Consider the following 17012-nt stretch of genomic DNA (forward strand, 5'->3'; position numbering starts at 1 on the left):
AAGAGCCATTTCTCAAGGTGAAAAATCTTTAAGGATATTTCTTGAAGGAGCTTTATAGAAGTTGATTAGCAGGTGAAACACCATTTAACATTTCATCATCAGTGACACAAACAAATTAAGACTGCTGCTGAAAACACTTGCTATGATACAGACTGCCAGAGTGACAAATGATAATAGCAGCCAGAGGAATCAGTTTGATCTGGATTACTTTACTAGTCTAGGTCTAGATTCATTCAAAGACAGGTGCAAAGATATATAGAAAGGATAAGATATGCAGGCCATTCATACAGATTAAGAGGGCTGTAACTTGGAAAGTAAGGCTGAGATGTATTTACAGAACAATTGCCAATGTGGCATTGCTTTCCCTCTCCCCTAGAGAAGCACACCAAGGTAATCTTCAGGAAAAAAAAAAAACATACTGAAAATTCCACCACTACAGATAGTATTAATTATGCTGGAATAACAGTAACTGGTTCAGAGAGATAAAACCGGGTCACCTGTACAGCCGCAGGCAGGGGGGGATGGATCTTTTAATCTTGCTTTAGCTACAGCGAGACCACCCCATCTGACAAATGCCCATTGCAACAGGCACCTTGAAAAGCATATGCATAGTCATGTAGCATGCTCTGTTCATCTGCCTAAAGCTGACCACCATGAGCAATACCCCATGCTGTCCTAGACTGCTACACAAGAGCTAAGGTATTCTTCCAGAATGGCCATGGATGCCAGATGGAATACCTTACAGAGAATCTCACAGATATCCACGCTCAGGCTACCAAACTGAGCCCTACACATTAAGCTGCTATGGCTACACTAGCATAAATGTACAAATGTCATCGTTGCCCACTTAAAGATACACTTGCAAATGAGCACGAAATATATATTACCATTCCATTATGGATATAATGATGGGCAACATGTCATCAGCAAAACTTCAATGACAACAGCAAGATTACCCACTAAAGCAGGAAGACACTGAGCTAGGTTTATCCAGAGTCTTTTACTTCCTGTCTTGAGGCTACAGACATTATTGCAAAGCAGCTATTTGCTTTATATTAGAAGCTGGAAATAAAACATCCCATTCAATCCATCTCTGTCAATGCAGGACTGATCCTTAAAGAAAAAGGCTTTCATCCTTTACACCAGGTGATATTATGCTTAAACAAACAAAACAAAAAAACCCATACCACAAACCCAGAAACAAATAGAAAGCATGACATTACCTGAGAAGCAGATGCAAACTTACCTTTACTTGTCGGGCCTGGCTAATAACACAGGGCAAGCTAAACAACTGCTGTACGAATGCTTTAAGCTCCTCCATGGTTAGCTTGGTCCTTGTCCTTCCACTATCTTGGCTTTGTCGGCTGTGTGAAAAGACGTAATTAAACAACATCAGGTGAGAGGAAAGATGATGATCCCTGATTTTACTCCCAGTGACAGAAAGCTATCAAGATTCCCGAGACACTAAAAAAACATTTGTATCACTTCAGAACTCAAAAAGCCCTAAACTCCACAAGAATTCCAAAATCTTGAAAACTAATTTTACTACACAACCTCTACACATCTTCAAGAGAATCCACCCTCCTCTTCCAAGGTAGGATTGTCTAGATGACTTTCAAATGGAGTTTGTTCCAAATAGGCAAGAGAATACAGTCCCCAAAAGCCTTCTTTAAGTAGCTCAAGAAGTTGATTGCCATGGCAGGCACTGACAAGAAGTCTGAGGTACGTAACAGCAGCAAGCTCTGAAAAGAAGTCTTATTTTCTAGATCTCACTTTCTTGTAGCCAGCAAACTGCTGAAACTGGCCTTGCAACAGAAGACCGCTATTAAGTAGGACATGTTCTGCAAAGACATTTCCATTAAAAAGCACATAAGGCAAGTATAACAAGCCCACTGAATGCAGTAAGACTTAGAAGTGATACGCTACACAAATTAAACACTTGGTATACGTATCACTGGCAGGCATAACAACTTCATAAGCAGGCCTGATTTTAAACACTGAAGAGTTGTTGCCTGCTAATGAATCTACATTTTATTACTATAGAGACATAAATCTTTCAACCTATGGACCTATATGTAACTGTAAAAGTAACATTTTAGATAAAGTGTAATTATGTTTGATTATTAATCTCAAACTTGGGGAGGGGAAGAATACTGGGGGCTTTGACTTGCTACAACAGTGAGAAAGAATGGTGGCTGCACTGGACCTGCCCTCTCTGAAACATGGCAGTGTCGTTCTGTCCCTCGTCCAACCATGGACTGCCACAGGAGAAGGCACAGCACACTGCACGAGATGCTGCACAAAGAGATACAACTATCCCTGCCTATGGAAACTCACAACTTTCAACAGCAGGGAGAGATAGAGGATTGGAATATTAAACACATATTCACAGCTACACATTACCTATTTTTCAGGTTTATATATAATCAGATGTATAAGGGATAGATTTTCTTTTGCTACATTTGACAATGAGTTTATTGCTGCTTTAGTCTCTGCCAAATTGTTCTGTTTGAACACTCATTTTTAATTTGCCTTTTTAACAGCCTTATCCTTTATGTAAATGTGATCCTTTTCTATGTATTACACATGAACATAAACATAAAAGAAGCAGCTGAACATGACCTCTATATTTAAATTCCCTAACACTGTTCGTCAAAGATGTTTCAAAAATGTCTCAAGCCTCGATTTTGTAACATACTGCTATTTAGCATACAACAGCCCTCAGATATACATCTGAGTCCTTTTCTTTTTCCCCATGGAATTCTTTCAGCTTTAGATCAGACACACCACTGAAAGCTGTCAAATCTTCCTACCCCTTGTGTTTCTTGAGACAGTGCTGGAAATCCAGCAAATAATTAACTGAAGGCAAGTCTTTTGAGAGAAGGCTGACACACTCCAACAGCAGGAGGAGGAGGAGGAAGCAGTAACAGTCCAGGAACACCTGGGAGCTACCAAAATAATTAAACTTCACTAAGAATAGGGAAATGCAATCCCTGCAGCATTGCTTTCCTCATCCAGACCACAGTTCTAAGCGACCTCTGTGGTACTGGGACCCTATAAGGAATAAAAGCCAAACACGAGAGTCTTCCTTCCCCTTCATATAGAGCAAAAATGCTTCTCTATTTTATAACAGCCTTCCAATTTCATCAGGTGTTATACTTCCATCTGTGGTGTAATTAACATTTCAGTGTTCATATTCAAGGAATTGTCACATGTTATGTTCTGTGTAGTAAAGGTGCGTATTATAATTAACAAAGTATTTACTTTTTACTCCCTTCCTGGAAAAGTCTTAAGTTATACCCAAAAGCTACACATGCAAAAAACCCCAATCAACTGCAAAGCCAAATCTTAGAGGAAATGCAAGCCATAAGTTTATCACACAACTGCTGGCACAAAAGTTACAATCACCTGATCAAATGATTCTACGGGACTTTTATTCAGTGCACGGAATTCACAGGAGAGAAGGAAGAACACATTGCTGAAGGCTCATGAGAGCAGACCAAGGGGACACATCCAGAAGATTGCTGAGGTGGGGACAGAGTGACACTGAGGGAGTCACAGGCAAGGCTGGAAACAGAACTGAGTCTAAACTGCCAGAAGTCATTGAGGCAAGCCACTACTTTTCAGCCACACATCACTGCTTCCCATGGTCCTTCCCAAGAAGAAAAAGACTGGCTCAAACTATGGACTGTTTCTGCTCTCTGCACTGCTCTGCTCCCCAAGATCCTTTTGTTTCAGTCAATGCTGGCAAGACACATCTCCTTTGCATCTTCCAGTAAATCCACCATCATTACAACACATACTGCAACTTCAGAATGGCTGGTAAAATTGTAAGTATCTTTGAGAAATGATGTACCAGAAGATAAAACTGTGCTGGCCCCAACCACCATAATGGGTACTTCATTCCTTTCAAACATCTTGCTTTGCAGTCCAGTGTTTTAACAGATTTGCATTCCATTCCTTTAAGCTATGTTCTTAGCCCTTCTACCTAAAACGCGAACACTCACAAGAGCAAGTAGTGACAGGACAATGGGGAATGGCTTTAAAGTGACAGAGGGTAGATTTAGACTAGGTATTAGGAAGAAGTTCTTTACTGTGAGGCACTGACACAGGCCGCCCAGAGAAACTGTGGCTGCCCCATCCCTGGCAGTGTTCAAGGCCAGGCTGGATGGGCCTTGGAGCAACTTGGTCTAGTGTGAGGTGCTCCTGCCCATGGCAGGGGGGTTGGAACTACATGATCTTTAAGGTCCTTGCCAACCCCAAGCATTCTATGATTCAAAGTCAAGACTCACTGTCATTATGTTTTTCTCTGTAGTTGTCCTTCCCTACAGCTCTCCCACACATTCAGAGAAATACCTGATGACTGATCAGACATATAACTTCACCAAGAGACTTCACATTTCAGTACATGAGTCAGCTGAAAACAGTAGGTTTAACACATTCCAACCAAGTCCATTTTTTGGCCCTCTGTATCACTGTATCTGTCTCCCCTACCTCTCAGTGAGTCACAGCACTAAGGGCAGGAAACGCTGAAAGAAGTTCGAAGGCAGTGAGATCTCAGGATTCTTACATTTCCAGGGCCAAACAAGTAGCAAAAAAGAGAGACAGGAACTGTTGAAAAAATGCCTGTCCTACCTGTGTTTTTGCTTTTTGCTCAGAAGCAGCTGTGCTACTGAAGCACAGGTCTCTGCTTCTTTCACAGCATCTCTGAGCCTGCGGAAAAGATCATTCTCTGGATATTTCCTGTCTTCAGCATCCTCCAACATTACTCTCAGCTCAATCACATCTGCAATAACAGTACATAATTTGTATGTAAAAACAAAAAAATATTTCAGATTGCTTCAAAGACCTTCAATCAAGGTTGCAAAGGCAAGCTCAATCTTAAATGCAGAATGACGAGTTGCATTACACTCAGATTAGCTTATTTCTTTTTTTCCACTAAACAATACACTCATTTTCTTTTTCCCACTACACAATACACAGTGTTTCATTAAATGAGAACACAAAACAAATGTAGGAGTTTCAGGATATCCTACTACGAATGACTGAAGTCTGACCTTTCTTGTGGTTGAGATTGGCAGACAGAGCCTCTGTAACTCTACTGACCCATGTGTCATATGACTGTGCTCTAACTTTCACTCCATACAGTAGAGAAGGAAGGTCTTCTAGTGGGTACCGGTATCTGGAGATACAGAAAGGAAATACAGAAAGCGTATTAATGGTCCATACAAAAAAAAAGGATAGTGCTTACACTGAGTTTTTCCAGCTACAACAAGGCAAGAAAGACAGAACATGTATAATACCGGCTGCCTGGGAACCAAGGAACAGCAAAGGATAAAAATACTTCTTAAAAAAGTAGACAGAAGTGCGGCCAAATGTTGTATTTGGTCACTGATCTCCAGCAAACTACTGGATATGGTAGAAAAACAGAGGAGAAAAAATATCCTGTATACCTTAGACACTTCTGCTGCATGGGACATGGACATAAATCAGATGGATGGTATAAGCACACCAGACGCTCAGGATTACAGGAACATGTAAGAGCTGACAAGAAGCACGTGGTTCTGCAAGCTGTGCACTGACGCTCATCATCTGGAACCAGTTCAAACACCTCTTCTTCAGACATCAATACTCCCTTAAAAAAAAAAAAAAAAAAAAAAGACACTTGCTAAAATTCTCTAATCCAGGTCAGGGGGGTGGGAGGTGGAAGCAAAAATTCTTTTGCAAGCATAGTAAGAGTTGTCTTTTGTTACTCACCATCTGTACAACAGACTCTCTTAATCGTGTCTCTTCCTCTATCATCAGAGTCATCTCCTTGCAAACCATGGCAGCCAGCCCAACATCCAAGCACTCTGGATCTGCAGCCATCTTGAAGATCAGCTCTTCATGGGAGAAAACACAGTGACGTCCCAGCCTTCGGTAATGACTCACACACTGACGTCCAATGGGAAGCTACAGAAAAAATTACATCTGTCATTCTGGGAAAAGAAGCTTCGAGATGATCTCTTGGCTTTCATTTTCCTTCCTTTGACAAATCCTGGGAAAGACTGAGACTAAGAGAGTTTATCTTATGGGACAGACCCAATTATAACCACCTTAAGTCATGTCACAGATGAGGACAAAGAGGATATCTGTACTGTGGGGGCATCTGACAACGTAATGTGTCCAACTTTCGGACACAAGTTTAAGAGTTGTCCTAAGCCCTTTTTACTTTCAGTGGCAACAAACTGGCATCAAAAAGAAGTCATCTGTCCTATCTTAAGGTGAATGCATTGTCCTCTAGATATTACTGTGCTTGGACACAGACATTTACCATAAAATGACTAGAGTTAACCAAAATTGGTATCACTGATTTTGTGTCTTTTAAAGCAAAAGAACACTGACACACTGTCAATCTTGCAGACAATTTTTCTGACAAATGAATATAATTCTCTGATTAAAGATTGAAATTCCTACATGAAGGTAACAAAAAAGAAGGTAGAGATAGGTAAACTACAGATGAGATTATAATTTCCAACTGTAAACCCTGGAAAGTGATAGAACACACTTTTGACCACTTACTGAAGAATCCACACAAGCCATGCTGTGGTGTAAGCATGGATACTAGAATAAGCACATGATTAAAAGGTGCAATGAGCTGGCACAAAGAAGCAAAAAATATGCCTACTCCAACATTCAAATGACAACAGCTGTTCATGACAGTACATTAATCTGTATCAAATTCAGAAAAAGGCATCACAAATACTAGCTGAAGGTACTGCAAATGTCACTTTTTCATTAGACCAATACTTAAAAAGGAAGACCATATACCAAAGTTTCAGTTTGAGACTGCTTAAAATTATGTGCTCATCAAATTATTTTGTGTAACATGAAACTCACATCAGTTGTTAACTGTTGTACCAGGAACTATAAACATAAAATATACTATGTAACTTAAAAGACTACTCTTCAGGTAATTAATTCTTCCTTGCTAAGGTCACCTAGCAAGACATAGCAAACACACACAAACAGAACAGACCCAGTCAGCAGTGCAGAAGTTCACAGCTTCAGCAAAGTTGTATCCCTGGTTAAATCCAGAGTGATAGGCACGAGGAAAGGTCACGACAAACTCGCCAGCACACTGATTGGTCCTGTATACCTAATACAAGTGAGAATAAAGGGGAAAAAAAAACCAGGAAAAAAGTATGAAACTTGCAACAGTGTTAAAGACACATAATTACAAGATATTTGAACACCACTTCTATAGAAACCACACGCAATGTAACTACCCCAGCAGTGGTGAAGACTGGTTCTGTCTTCTTAAAGTCAGTCCTCAATAGTCTTACTCAAAAAAGCTGAATATATATGCCAACAGTTAAAAATTTTCTTTATGAGTCCCAAAAGGGATGTCTCTCTATCATCATTTAATTCATTGTACCACAAAGTGCAAAAGCTTCTGGAAACAGTTTATGGTTTGTTTTCTTGGGGTATCTGCCAGGGAAGAAATTTATATTAAGACAAAAGGAAATGATAGTGACTGCTGCTTAAAGTCTGCAGTCAATAATGTTTGTTCAAAAAAGCATTTTGTAATGCTGAGATTCCTTCTGAACATAAGACAAGTATTTTAACATCAAAAGATGAACAGTGCTTTACAGACAACTTGCTGCTATGGCAGGCTGGGGCTTTTTAATTAAAAAAATAAATGTAACACAATTTACACTTGTTCTATACGATATTTTATATAAGAAGCTTGACAGTCACTTCTGATTTAAGGTAACTTAAATTCCATGGTAAGTCTAGGGAAGGATACTAGAAAACAGTTCTAAAAACCACTACAGAACTAATGAACTGAACATATTAATGTCCATCATGGAAATCCTTCAGTTATGCCAAACCACTGTTACACTAATCTGGAACGGGATGAAAAACAGATCGCATAGAAGTACTTATGTAAAAAATGCTCATGTACTACTCACTGGTACACCATGTTCCATCAGCACATTGGGGTTCATAATAGTGACCAGCTGATGCAGGAGGTCAGGCTGGGATTCAAATAGCTCAGGAGCCAATTCCTTCATCACATCTTCTAGCTGCTCTGCTGCATGAGAGGGCACACCATACCATGTCTTTGGCTCTCCCCTAACAAAACACAACAAATACATAATAAACACATTACTTAAAAGTAATGCTGCCACCCAATGCAGAACAGACCTCAAACCTGGCCGCACTGTCCACACAAGCCATATATTTTGCATAGAGACACAAAGATATCTTTAATCAACAACAGCCTTCTTCAGGATGTATTATTCTTATCTGAAAAATCAATCAAACTGCAACACAGTTCTCAACATATTTGGCATCAGATTTGCCATTACAAGCCGTATCTGGGAGGTAACTGTCATTTACCATGTTCTAATTGGATAAAATAGGCAATCATTTTCCCTTAGGAAAAACAAAGTTTAATTCACAGCTAATGTTTAAGAGAAAAAGAGATCGTAATACTCCTCCACTCACTCAATTAGGCCTCGAGTAGTCATATTCCTGAAACCACAGAATAGTGGAATAGTACACCAGCTAAGCAGGAGTGGAAAAAAATAAAACATCAGAGTACAATAAAATATAAGCAATCCTTCTAATATACATAACTAGTTACTGAAAAACAGTGGTTCACTGGACTCTTTTAGGATAAAAAATTCCTAATAACATAAGTTAGTTAAGTACGAGAGAAGAAAAAGATGAACAAGATCAAAACTAAACAGAAAATTACTTGACTAAGTATTATTTCAGTCCTTCATTACGTTTTATTTTGGTTAAGAAAGGACTGGATCTTGTATTTATAGTGCTGAGGTTTTTTTAAGTATAAAAAAATGCTTTTTAAGTATAAGCAGTAGTCTGCTGAAATATCTGAAATCATTTACACAGCACTATTTAACCATATGAATGATCTTGTCCTCAACCATCCCAAAAATTAGACAAGGCAGCATTTTCTGTGGTTCCTACAGGCTTCAGTGACACCTGCTGGTAGGACACAGTTAATAGTAAGTTTCTACTCATCTAGGCTGCTGGAATTCACGAGCTGACACCAGCCCCTCACATACCGATTTAGTTAACAACATGCTGAGGACAATAACTGAGCTTAAAACAAAACTAACCTCCCCCCGAGACCGCAGACTAGATTTTAATAGCAAACATGCTTCTCCAGAAGCTTGCAATCACAGCCTAAAGGCCATCAACTCATCCTTACAAGATGTACAACAAACTTTCTATTCTAAAGGGGTGCTTCCGACAGCTTCCCCCTTCTTCCGCCCCTGATCCATCCACTGTGACTAAGCCTCATGACTGAGAAGACTGCAATGGAAATAAGTTAATCTGTCAGAATTCTTCTTTTCAAACACCAAAGCTGAACACTAGAACACTTCCAGGATTGTCCTAAAAGACTCTAAAATTTCTCTTCTCTTAAATAGTATTTCTGTATATGCATGGATCTGCTGCTGAACTGTCAGCCCTGATGCCCGTGTAAGCCATTAGGCAGCAGCCTCCATTTCTAACATAGGGGCACACCAACTTTAAATCATGAACCAGTGAACTGTAACTCAGTTCAAAAACCGAAAGCTTCCTTAGAAAAGATGTGAGCCTGTAAAGCAGTGACTCTGGATTTCTGGCAACACAGAATATTTAATCAGTTGATGAAAAACACTGAAGTGCTTAGAATAGTATCTGTATTCACTTTTAATTAGCCTGAGAATATGGACTGCTCATCCCATTTGGATTTTTGGTTAAATGTCATCAGCATGCACAGGCACTTTCAAGTAGAACTACAAATTTACTAAGAGCAAACAGGGCAGCATAAGGTAAATACACAAAGGAGACTCCATACCAATGCAGGTAGTTGATGGAATAGCTCCAATGATCTTCAATATGCCAGCAAAATGAGGAGAAGCACATCCCCACATACAGCCAAGGTACCTTCATGCCAGAGATATCTGCATTGATGTGAGCAAGGACCGATTGTTCTAGAATTGGCATGTTATTCAAGTTCCAACCAGAGAGCGCATAATCCTGCCAAAAAAAGGAGAAAATACTAAACAAATTAGAAGTACAAAAGGACACCAACTCACAAAAGGAAAGTATAAAGGAAAAGATCAGCTTATGCATTTCGACAGTAGAGAATGGGTAACATTCTGCAGCAATGAAGCATCAAAGCTAAGAAATAATTCCTGAGATACCTTAATCAGTAATTTATCAAGACCAAGATTTAAGGCCAGTCCTAGAATTTCAACATATATATTCTTTGGATCAAGGCTTATATACTTAGGCTTTGGTTCCCCTCCCTCAAGTTTATAGGTTTCATGCTTTTTTGGTGGAACAAAATACCAGCACTATCAGGAGAACAACAGAAGATTGAAATCCCTCAATAAAATAGAATAACTTCAGACTGTAAACAGCACAGTGAATCTTATGTTATTATTTCAGCTTTTTTAAGACCTGCTTTACTGCACTGCAGTTTATCTTGATGATCTTTATATATTACTTCAGAAAGTTTCTCAAGAGAGATTTCTACACGCTTATTTCTGGGAAGACAGCATCACTAGTCAAGCAATCCCACCTTCACCTTCAAATACACACAATTTGTACAAAAAATGAGAATTCAAACAGACTGCCTTAAAAGCTCACTACTCTATTTTAACATTAGTCTACCTTCTGAAAGCAGACCAATCACACTCTCAGCTCTGCCACACCTCCCTGCCGTTTCCTTTGCTCTGACACTATAAAGACAATGCAACAAGTCAGATTACTTAAGTGATCTGGCTAGAAAATATATTTTCATCCAAATAGATCAGCAAGCAGTTCTGACTCACTGAGCAGCTACACAATCACTGCATAGCCAACAAAGGTTCAGGTAGAAAGACAACAGTGAGCAGGATTAACTCTTCCAGTGATCAGTATAAACTGGTTATGGGCCGTGTAATCATGAAACCACACCTTTACTCTCATTTTGCCTGAATTTAAACATATAAGCAGCCAGAAAATTGATATGCTAAAGTAAGATCTGAGGGAAAGCTCCATAATATACTTAACAGATGTTCTTCACAAAATTTTCTATAATAGAATGCTGTATTTACATCTTTTCATTCCTACAGTATGCACGGTCAGAGAAACAAGCTAAATCCAGTATTTCTAGTTTACCTATTACAAACCTCCTAAGGAGGTTAGAATCATGTATGTATAGCTAAGTCTGTAACAAAAAGGTTTGGAACAAGAAAAAAAAGATCTTATCAGCTCCCTCATACTCAGACATAATGTAACAACTTGCACATTTTGCCTGCTGAGACTAAGTGACACAAACCAGGTGCGACTTAAATCATGAAAAGCAGCTTAGCTATCAGCAACCAGATCTGGAAAAGAACTTAAGATATCAGATTAAAGCTGTGCTCAACTGGAATGTTAAGTGCATGCAAAAGCCTTAAGCAGCTTCTTCGTGAGAACAAAAAAATCCACACTGATTTCTGACCCAAATTCTTACTGTGAAATCTTATGCAAAGAATGGGGTCAGTTTACACATCCTGTTCCTCACCTCCTCCTCTGGCATCAGCTTTCGTCGGCCATCCTTCACTGGGAAGCCACTTCCAAAGTCCTTGGATGAGATATCAGCCCCATATTCCACAATGACATCTTCTTCTATGCTGCTCACCAATCGCCAGAATTCTTTTTCTACAAGCTCGGTGGGAACCATCTAAAAGCAGAAAAGATGTTAGGGCATGCACAGATAAGACCCAACATAAAAGCTGTCATTCATGCAATAAATCCCCTATGAATCCCACAGCCACTCCCTCTCTACCCTCCACCTCTTCAAAGTCAGAGGGTTTGGTCTGTACTCCTTAGTAGTGGCTGCAATGTAACAGCAATAGGATGCCACACATAAGAGATGGCATGAACAAAAAGACCAAAAGATGGGTTTACCAGAAGTACAGCTAAAAAGGAGAGAAGGAGACAGCCAGCAGCAGCCAAGCAGCAAATGAAATGAAGAGCATGCAAATTCCAAACTATTTCAGAAGTTAATGACCAGAACTTCTAAGAGTAAGGAAATTCAGACAAAGAACTGTGTTCAAGAGTGCAGTCTTCATATAGCTCATTACAATTCTCTTATATGTGTTTATGAAATGTATTTGTAAAATAAGCTTTGTTCCTCATTTTGGTCTGCGTCCCAAAGCTGTATTATGAACTGCAATCCTTAAAAAGGTAGAAGCTTTAGGAAGTATGCCCATAAATTACCAAAGAACGCTGAGAGGAGAAGGAGCTTGGTGCTGCATGCAGTCTACAGGACACTGAATTCATGGAAGCGTGCCAAAGCAGAAACACTAGTTTTAAAAATGCTGCCGAGATGCAGGACAAAAAAACCAAACCATTATTATCAGACAGACTCAGCCTATTGAACTGCCTACAAGAAAACACTGTAACAGGGAGGAAAACAATGATTTATCCTCCAAACAAACTAAACCAAGACAAAAGCCATAGGAAGGGCAGAAGAGAGACCCCTTTGCCAAACAAGAACAAGATAATTGGTTCAATGAATCAAAAAGGGCAAGAACACAGCATGGCCAATAAGGTTTACCCTAACAAGCAATAACCTATCTATACATCACAAGAAAAGGGTGAAATAAAGTTGAAATGAGACCAGATGCCAGAAAGCTAAGTGATTTATTTACATGTTTGAATCTTATGGTGCCTCTTTAAAAAACGCAAAAATCCAGGATCAGCTGAACACTCTTTTTCCCCTACAAGGAATGACAGCAAAAAGTTGAAACTCACATGGACCGGCATGTTGAAATAATCAGACTTGAAGTTATCAGCCATTTCACCAAAGCTCTGGAGAGTATATTCCCTGACAGCTTGTTCAAATCCAAAGGCTTCGCGGGGTTTGTTGCATTCCTGGGAGACAGAACATGAAAATATTGTTCCCTGCAGCAGATTATGATACAGTTACATTTTTTAGCAAAAAAATCTAGTGTCCATCTGAGTCCTTACCAAACACAATAAGCTATCAGTTTTGAGTGCTTTTCTCAGCAAAGGAAGTCCTACCACAACGGAAACAGAACAGGATTAACAATACAGAAGCTAATCTAACATGGTAAGCCCCAATGTTACAAGCTTCTGCTTTCCTGTCCAAAACTAAGTTTCGTCACCCACTGCTGCCAGCCACAGAGTAAGACAGAGCACAACATGCTTAGCCATAAAACATTTCTTAGACACACTGGATTCAAGCACCTGTGGAATAACTGTACAGGAAGAAACCCTGAATGTGCTTCAGTTTTATCAAGGCAGCAGATCGTTAACGGATTTGGTGCTGTGGAAGTACACAGAAGAGGAAGAAGGAAATTAAAACAATGCAACAGAGCTAAGAGCAGACATGGTCCATCTGACAGAAAACCTCCAAGTCTTCCACTGTTCTAATCCCATTATCCCAAGAGCACAAAAAATATTAGTTCACATTCCAGCTAATCTCCCCACCCATTTCTACAGTGTCCTTTTCAGCCTCTTTGTATCTGACACAATGTTTATATACAAAATATATTTGAACACAAACATGAAATAGAACTATCTGATAGCCAGCTGTTCAGTCCTAAACAAACTGAAAGGACTGGAAAGGAATTCAGGAGATCAGTAGTTTCTCTTTCTTCAAGAGAAAATATCCCTAGGCTATGCCCAACGTTTATCAAAGCAGTTCTTTAATGGTGGCTGCAACAGAGAATCTACACCTGTAAGCACTGTCTAACAATGTTGACCTGAATGAAGATCCCTTACCCTATTCTTCCTAGCTTCTGTTCCAGCACCCTGCCATTAACATTACATTAAGCACCTGTGTACGATTAACATTTAAAGCAAAATTAACATTTAAATGCAAAAAGTACTACTGAATTTCAAACATCTTTCTGCCATTGTTTACTCTCTATTATGTAATATAGCTATGTTGTTTCCCTTCTTCATTTTGCTTTCAATGCATTTCCAAAGTTTTTCAAGTACTTCTTGTATTATTTTCTAGTACAAATTTATTTGGTACTAGCTTTCCAGATTTTATTCCTATGTGCTTATTTTTTCTTGGGAACAATGCAGCCCTGGTTTTATTAGCAGTAGTAGCAGTGAAATTTCTTGCAAGTTTCCACATTCTTAAACCACTGCAGTCACTATATTTACTACTATATTCTCTAAATTAACTCCACACTGGATTACTGAAGTTTGCTAATACTCCTTCGCTGTGCTCTCTTAACGGAGCAATAAAAAAGCAGCTTAATCCACTCTGAGCAGCAGCCGAAAGGGTTAGTTGCATCTTTTCCCTTGCCTCTAAGTATGTATTTCCACCTCTCTCACAACAGCATTTGCCTGAGTTCATGTGACACCCTAGCCTCTCTTGGTGAAGTTAGAAAGCAGCAAGCTGATGCACCTCATTACATGGCTGCACAGCTATTCATACACCACCATAAAAAAAAGAGCAGAAACCAACAGCTGGGAAGCGTGGAGGACATGGGAGAAAATGGGCATATACACGTGTGTGCAACTGCTCCTTTTGTAAAAACACCATCTAAAAAGTTTAAACTAGTCACAAAATTACAGCTTTAGAAACAGTAAGCTTTTTTTCCTTTGAATCCTACATCTACCCATTTCCTGCGCTTACAAAATTAAGGCAACCAAATGATGTTCGATGCCTTCAAGCTTTTGATCAGTAATTTCTTGGAATTTGGTAGCTCCTCTTTTTTTAACAATTAAATTCAACTAGTTCTCACTTTTGGAGCCTCAGTTCCTTTTTTAGTCTAAACCAAAGCTAAAATAGCTATAATTTTTAAATTACTTCCTTCACTTTCTATTACCAGCTATTCTGACCACCACTGTAATGACTTATCAATAATCAAATCTCCATTATGATCAAATTGCATACTTTCATAGTTTTCAAAATGTCTCATTGCTATGCTGAAACACCTACCACTACTCTACTTCTCATCCTGATTTCCCACTATCGGCTTATCAAATTGAGTTTCAGCTCTTAGCATACGAAGGCCAAAGTTTTAGCTGTCACATAGTTGTATAATAACCAAAGGTTACGTTCAAGCTCCACAAGAAAAATTTCTCTCTCCTTATAGCTCACCAACCAAGAACATCTGGAGATGCACAGCTCATCTTGACAATATGCCAAACAAAACTATGGCTTCTACCCAGATGGAATGGCACTGAGCTGAACTGCTCTTCTGATCTTTCCAGGAACACAGGTACACACACAAAGCTTGAACAGTTCTTGAACTGTACCTCAGCAACACACTTCGGACACCTCCAGTCACCCTTTGGTACATCAGGTAGAGGAGGAATCAAGCAAAAAGTGTGATAGCTGTCATCACATCCATCACACAGTAGCAGTTTATCCTCATTGTTTCCTCTGCCACAGAATAAACAAACATACAGATCAACCTGTGGAGAAAAAAGAAAAAAAAAGAAAAAAAAAAAAGTTACAAAAACTTTCCTCATCCAGAACCTGCCTTCCTTACACTAAGGAACAAAAGATGTAATCCTAAAGTTCAATACATGAACATCAATGCAGTCTCCTCTGTTTTTTGAGAATCATTGAAAATTAACAATTATGCTTCAATTTCACAAAGCAGCAATACACAGGGACAGAGGGACTTTGGGTGCTGCAAAATAACTAGCCAGTTCAATTGGATAATTGTTTTCTATAATACTCAAAGTAGCATGTCATTCATGTTATTCAAAAAAGAGTAGGTTACAGTTCTTAGAACTTCCTCTCGTTGGGCTCATGTAGCAGAAAATAATTCAAACTACATCCTTACAAAGAGCACATGGCTGAGGATAATCTCCAAAACATTTTCAAGAAACATACATGTCATCACTTCCAACAGTACAGTGATTACCTTTGAAATGGAAAAAAGAGAAAAAAAACGCCACAGATTTCAATCTACAAATCCAAGGGGAAAGGAAAGAAACCTTCACATAATGGTACCAAATTCTTTCTTATTTTTTCCAAAATGAAGGCTAAAAACTCCAAGTGATAAGAAAGAAGAATTAATCCCAAAAGCAAACAATTTTTGCAGGTGTCTGTCCAATAATCTCTCAATAACACTGACTGGGAAATAGTCTCAAGGACCACAGAGAAAACCCTACCAACATGTTTCAGATTTTCTTTGCTATTGCTTCCTGTATTGTTCAAAGGACTTTTAATTAAACATAGCACTGAAGATCTGTAACAGTCTAAATGAATAAACCTTGTATTACTGCATCACAGCTAAAAAACTATCTTCTGTATAAATTTTTACTAGCAAGATGAACTTCATTAATAACACTTGCTCCGAATTCTGCTACTATTCCATCAGGGAATAGTGGACAACTCACGCTATGCTTATTTCCTTCATCTTGCTCAAAATAACACCAGAAGCAGTGGAGTTGCTTTGGAGTTTGTTTTTTTCATCAAGATGTCATAAAACCATATGCTTTTAATCTGATTAGGTTAACACAGTAGTGTTAAATACTTGATGTCAAACGCCATGTTAGTTACACAGCCTAGTTAAGAATGCAACTTCCTAGCTATGCAATAATATACTTCTGAAGAACATTGCTCAAGTTTCCTGAGATATAATTTTAAGAAATAATGCAGTTTTATTAAGAGACATATCACTTTTCCCTTTAAAAAAGAAATAAATAAAAATCACACACTCATCCTCATGGCATATCATGTCTAAAACACCAACCTAGTTGCTTTTGTTGAAAGTATATAGAACGGAGGAAGAGTATCTTAACATATATTTGCAGGTTCCCTCCACAAAATTAAAAATGCATTAAAAATGGCAATTGTAAGAGAAGCCTACTCTATGATACTCATTAGTTAGTTACCACTGATAATACCTTTTTCTCTCCAAATTCATATTAACATATGCAATTTTTAAATTAGACTAAGTCATGATTTGTCAATTACAAAGACTTCACTGAAATATATTCACAAAAAGCAGATCGGTGATCACACAATAACCACAAAT

At 38.7% G+C, this 17012-nt stretch overlaps 1 protein-coding gene across 6 annotated transcripts in view; it reads right to left on the reverse strand.

Annotated features, from left to right (window-relative positions):
• Positions 1-17012, reverse strand: part of KDM5A (lysine demethylase 5A) — a 65327-nt gene that overhangs the window by 32526 nt on the left and 15789 nt on the right. For all 6 annotated transcript variants that reach the window (XR_013956691.1, XM_080616639.1, XM_080616640.1 and 3 more), the window contains 11 exons: positions 15277-15435; positions 12790-12909; positions 11555-11713; positions 9857-10038; positions 7956-8118; positions 7019-7138; positions 5758-5952; positions 5454-5635; positions 5058-5182; positions 4636-4786; positions 1247-1364 (listed from right to left, as the gene is read on the reverse strand). Coding sequence is in view for 5 of the 6 variants with exons in the window: in XM_080616639.1 (XP_080472765.1) it covers positions 1247-1364; positions 4636-4786; positions 5058-5182; positions 5454-5635; positions 5758-5952; positions 7019-7138; positions 7956-8118; positions 9857-10038; positions 11555-11713; positions 12790-12909; positions 15277-15435 (1674 nt within the window). In the remaining variant the exon portion in view is untranslated. The remainder of the gene's footprint in view (positions 1-1246; positions 1365-4635; positions 4787-5057; positions 5183-5453; positions 5636-5757; positions 5953-7018; positions 7139-7955; positions 8119-9856; positions 10039-11554; positions 11714-12789; positions 12910-15276; positions 15436-17012) is intronic.

This window comes from Psittacula echo (genome assembly GCF_963264785.1).
Source record: "Psittacula echo genome assembly, chromosome: 1".
Lineage (NCBI taxonomy): Eukaryota > Metazoa > Chordata > Aves > Psittaciformes > Psittacidae > Psittacula > Psittacula echo.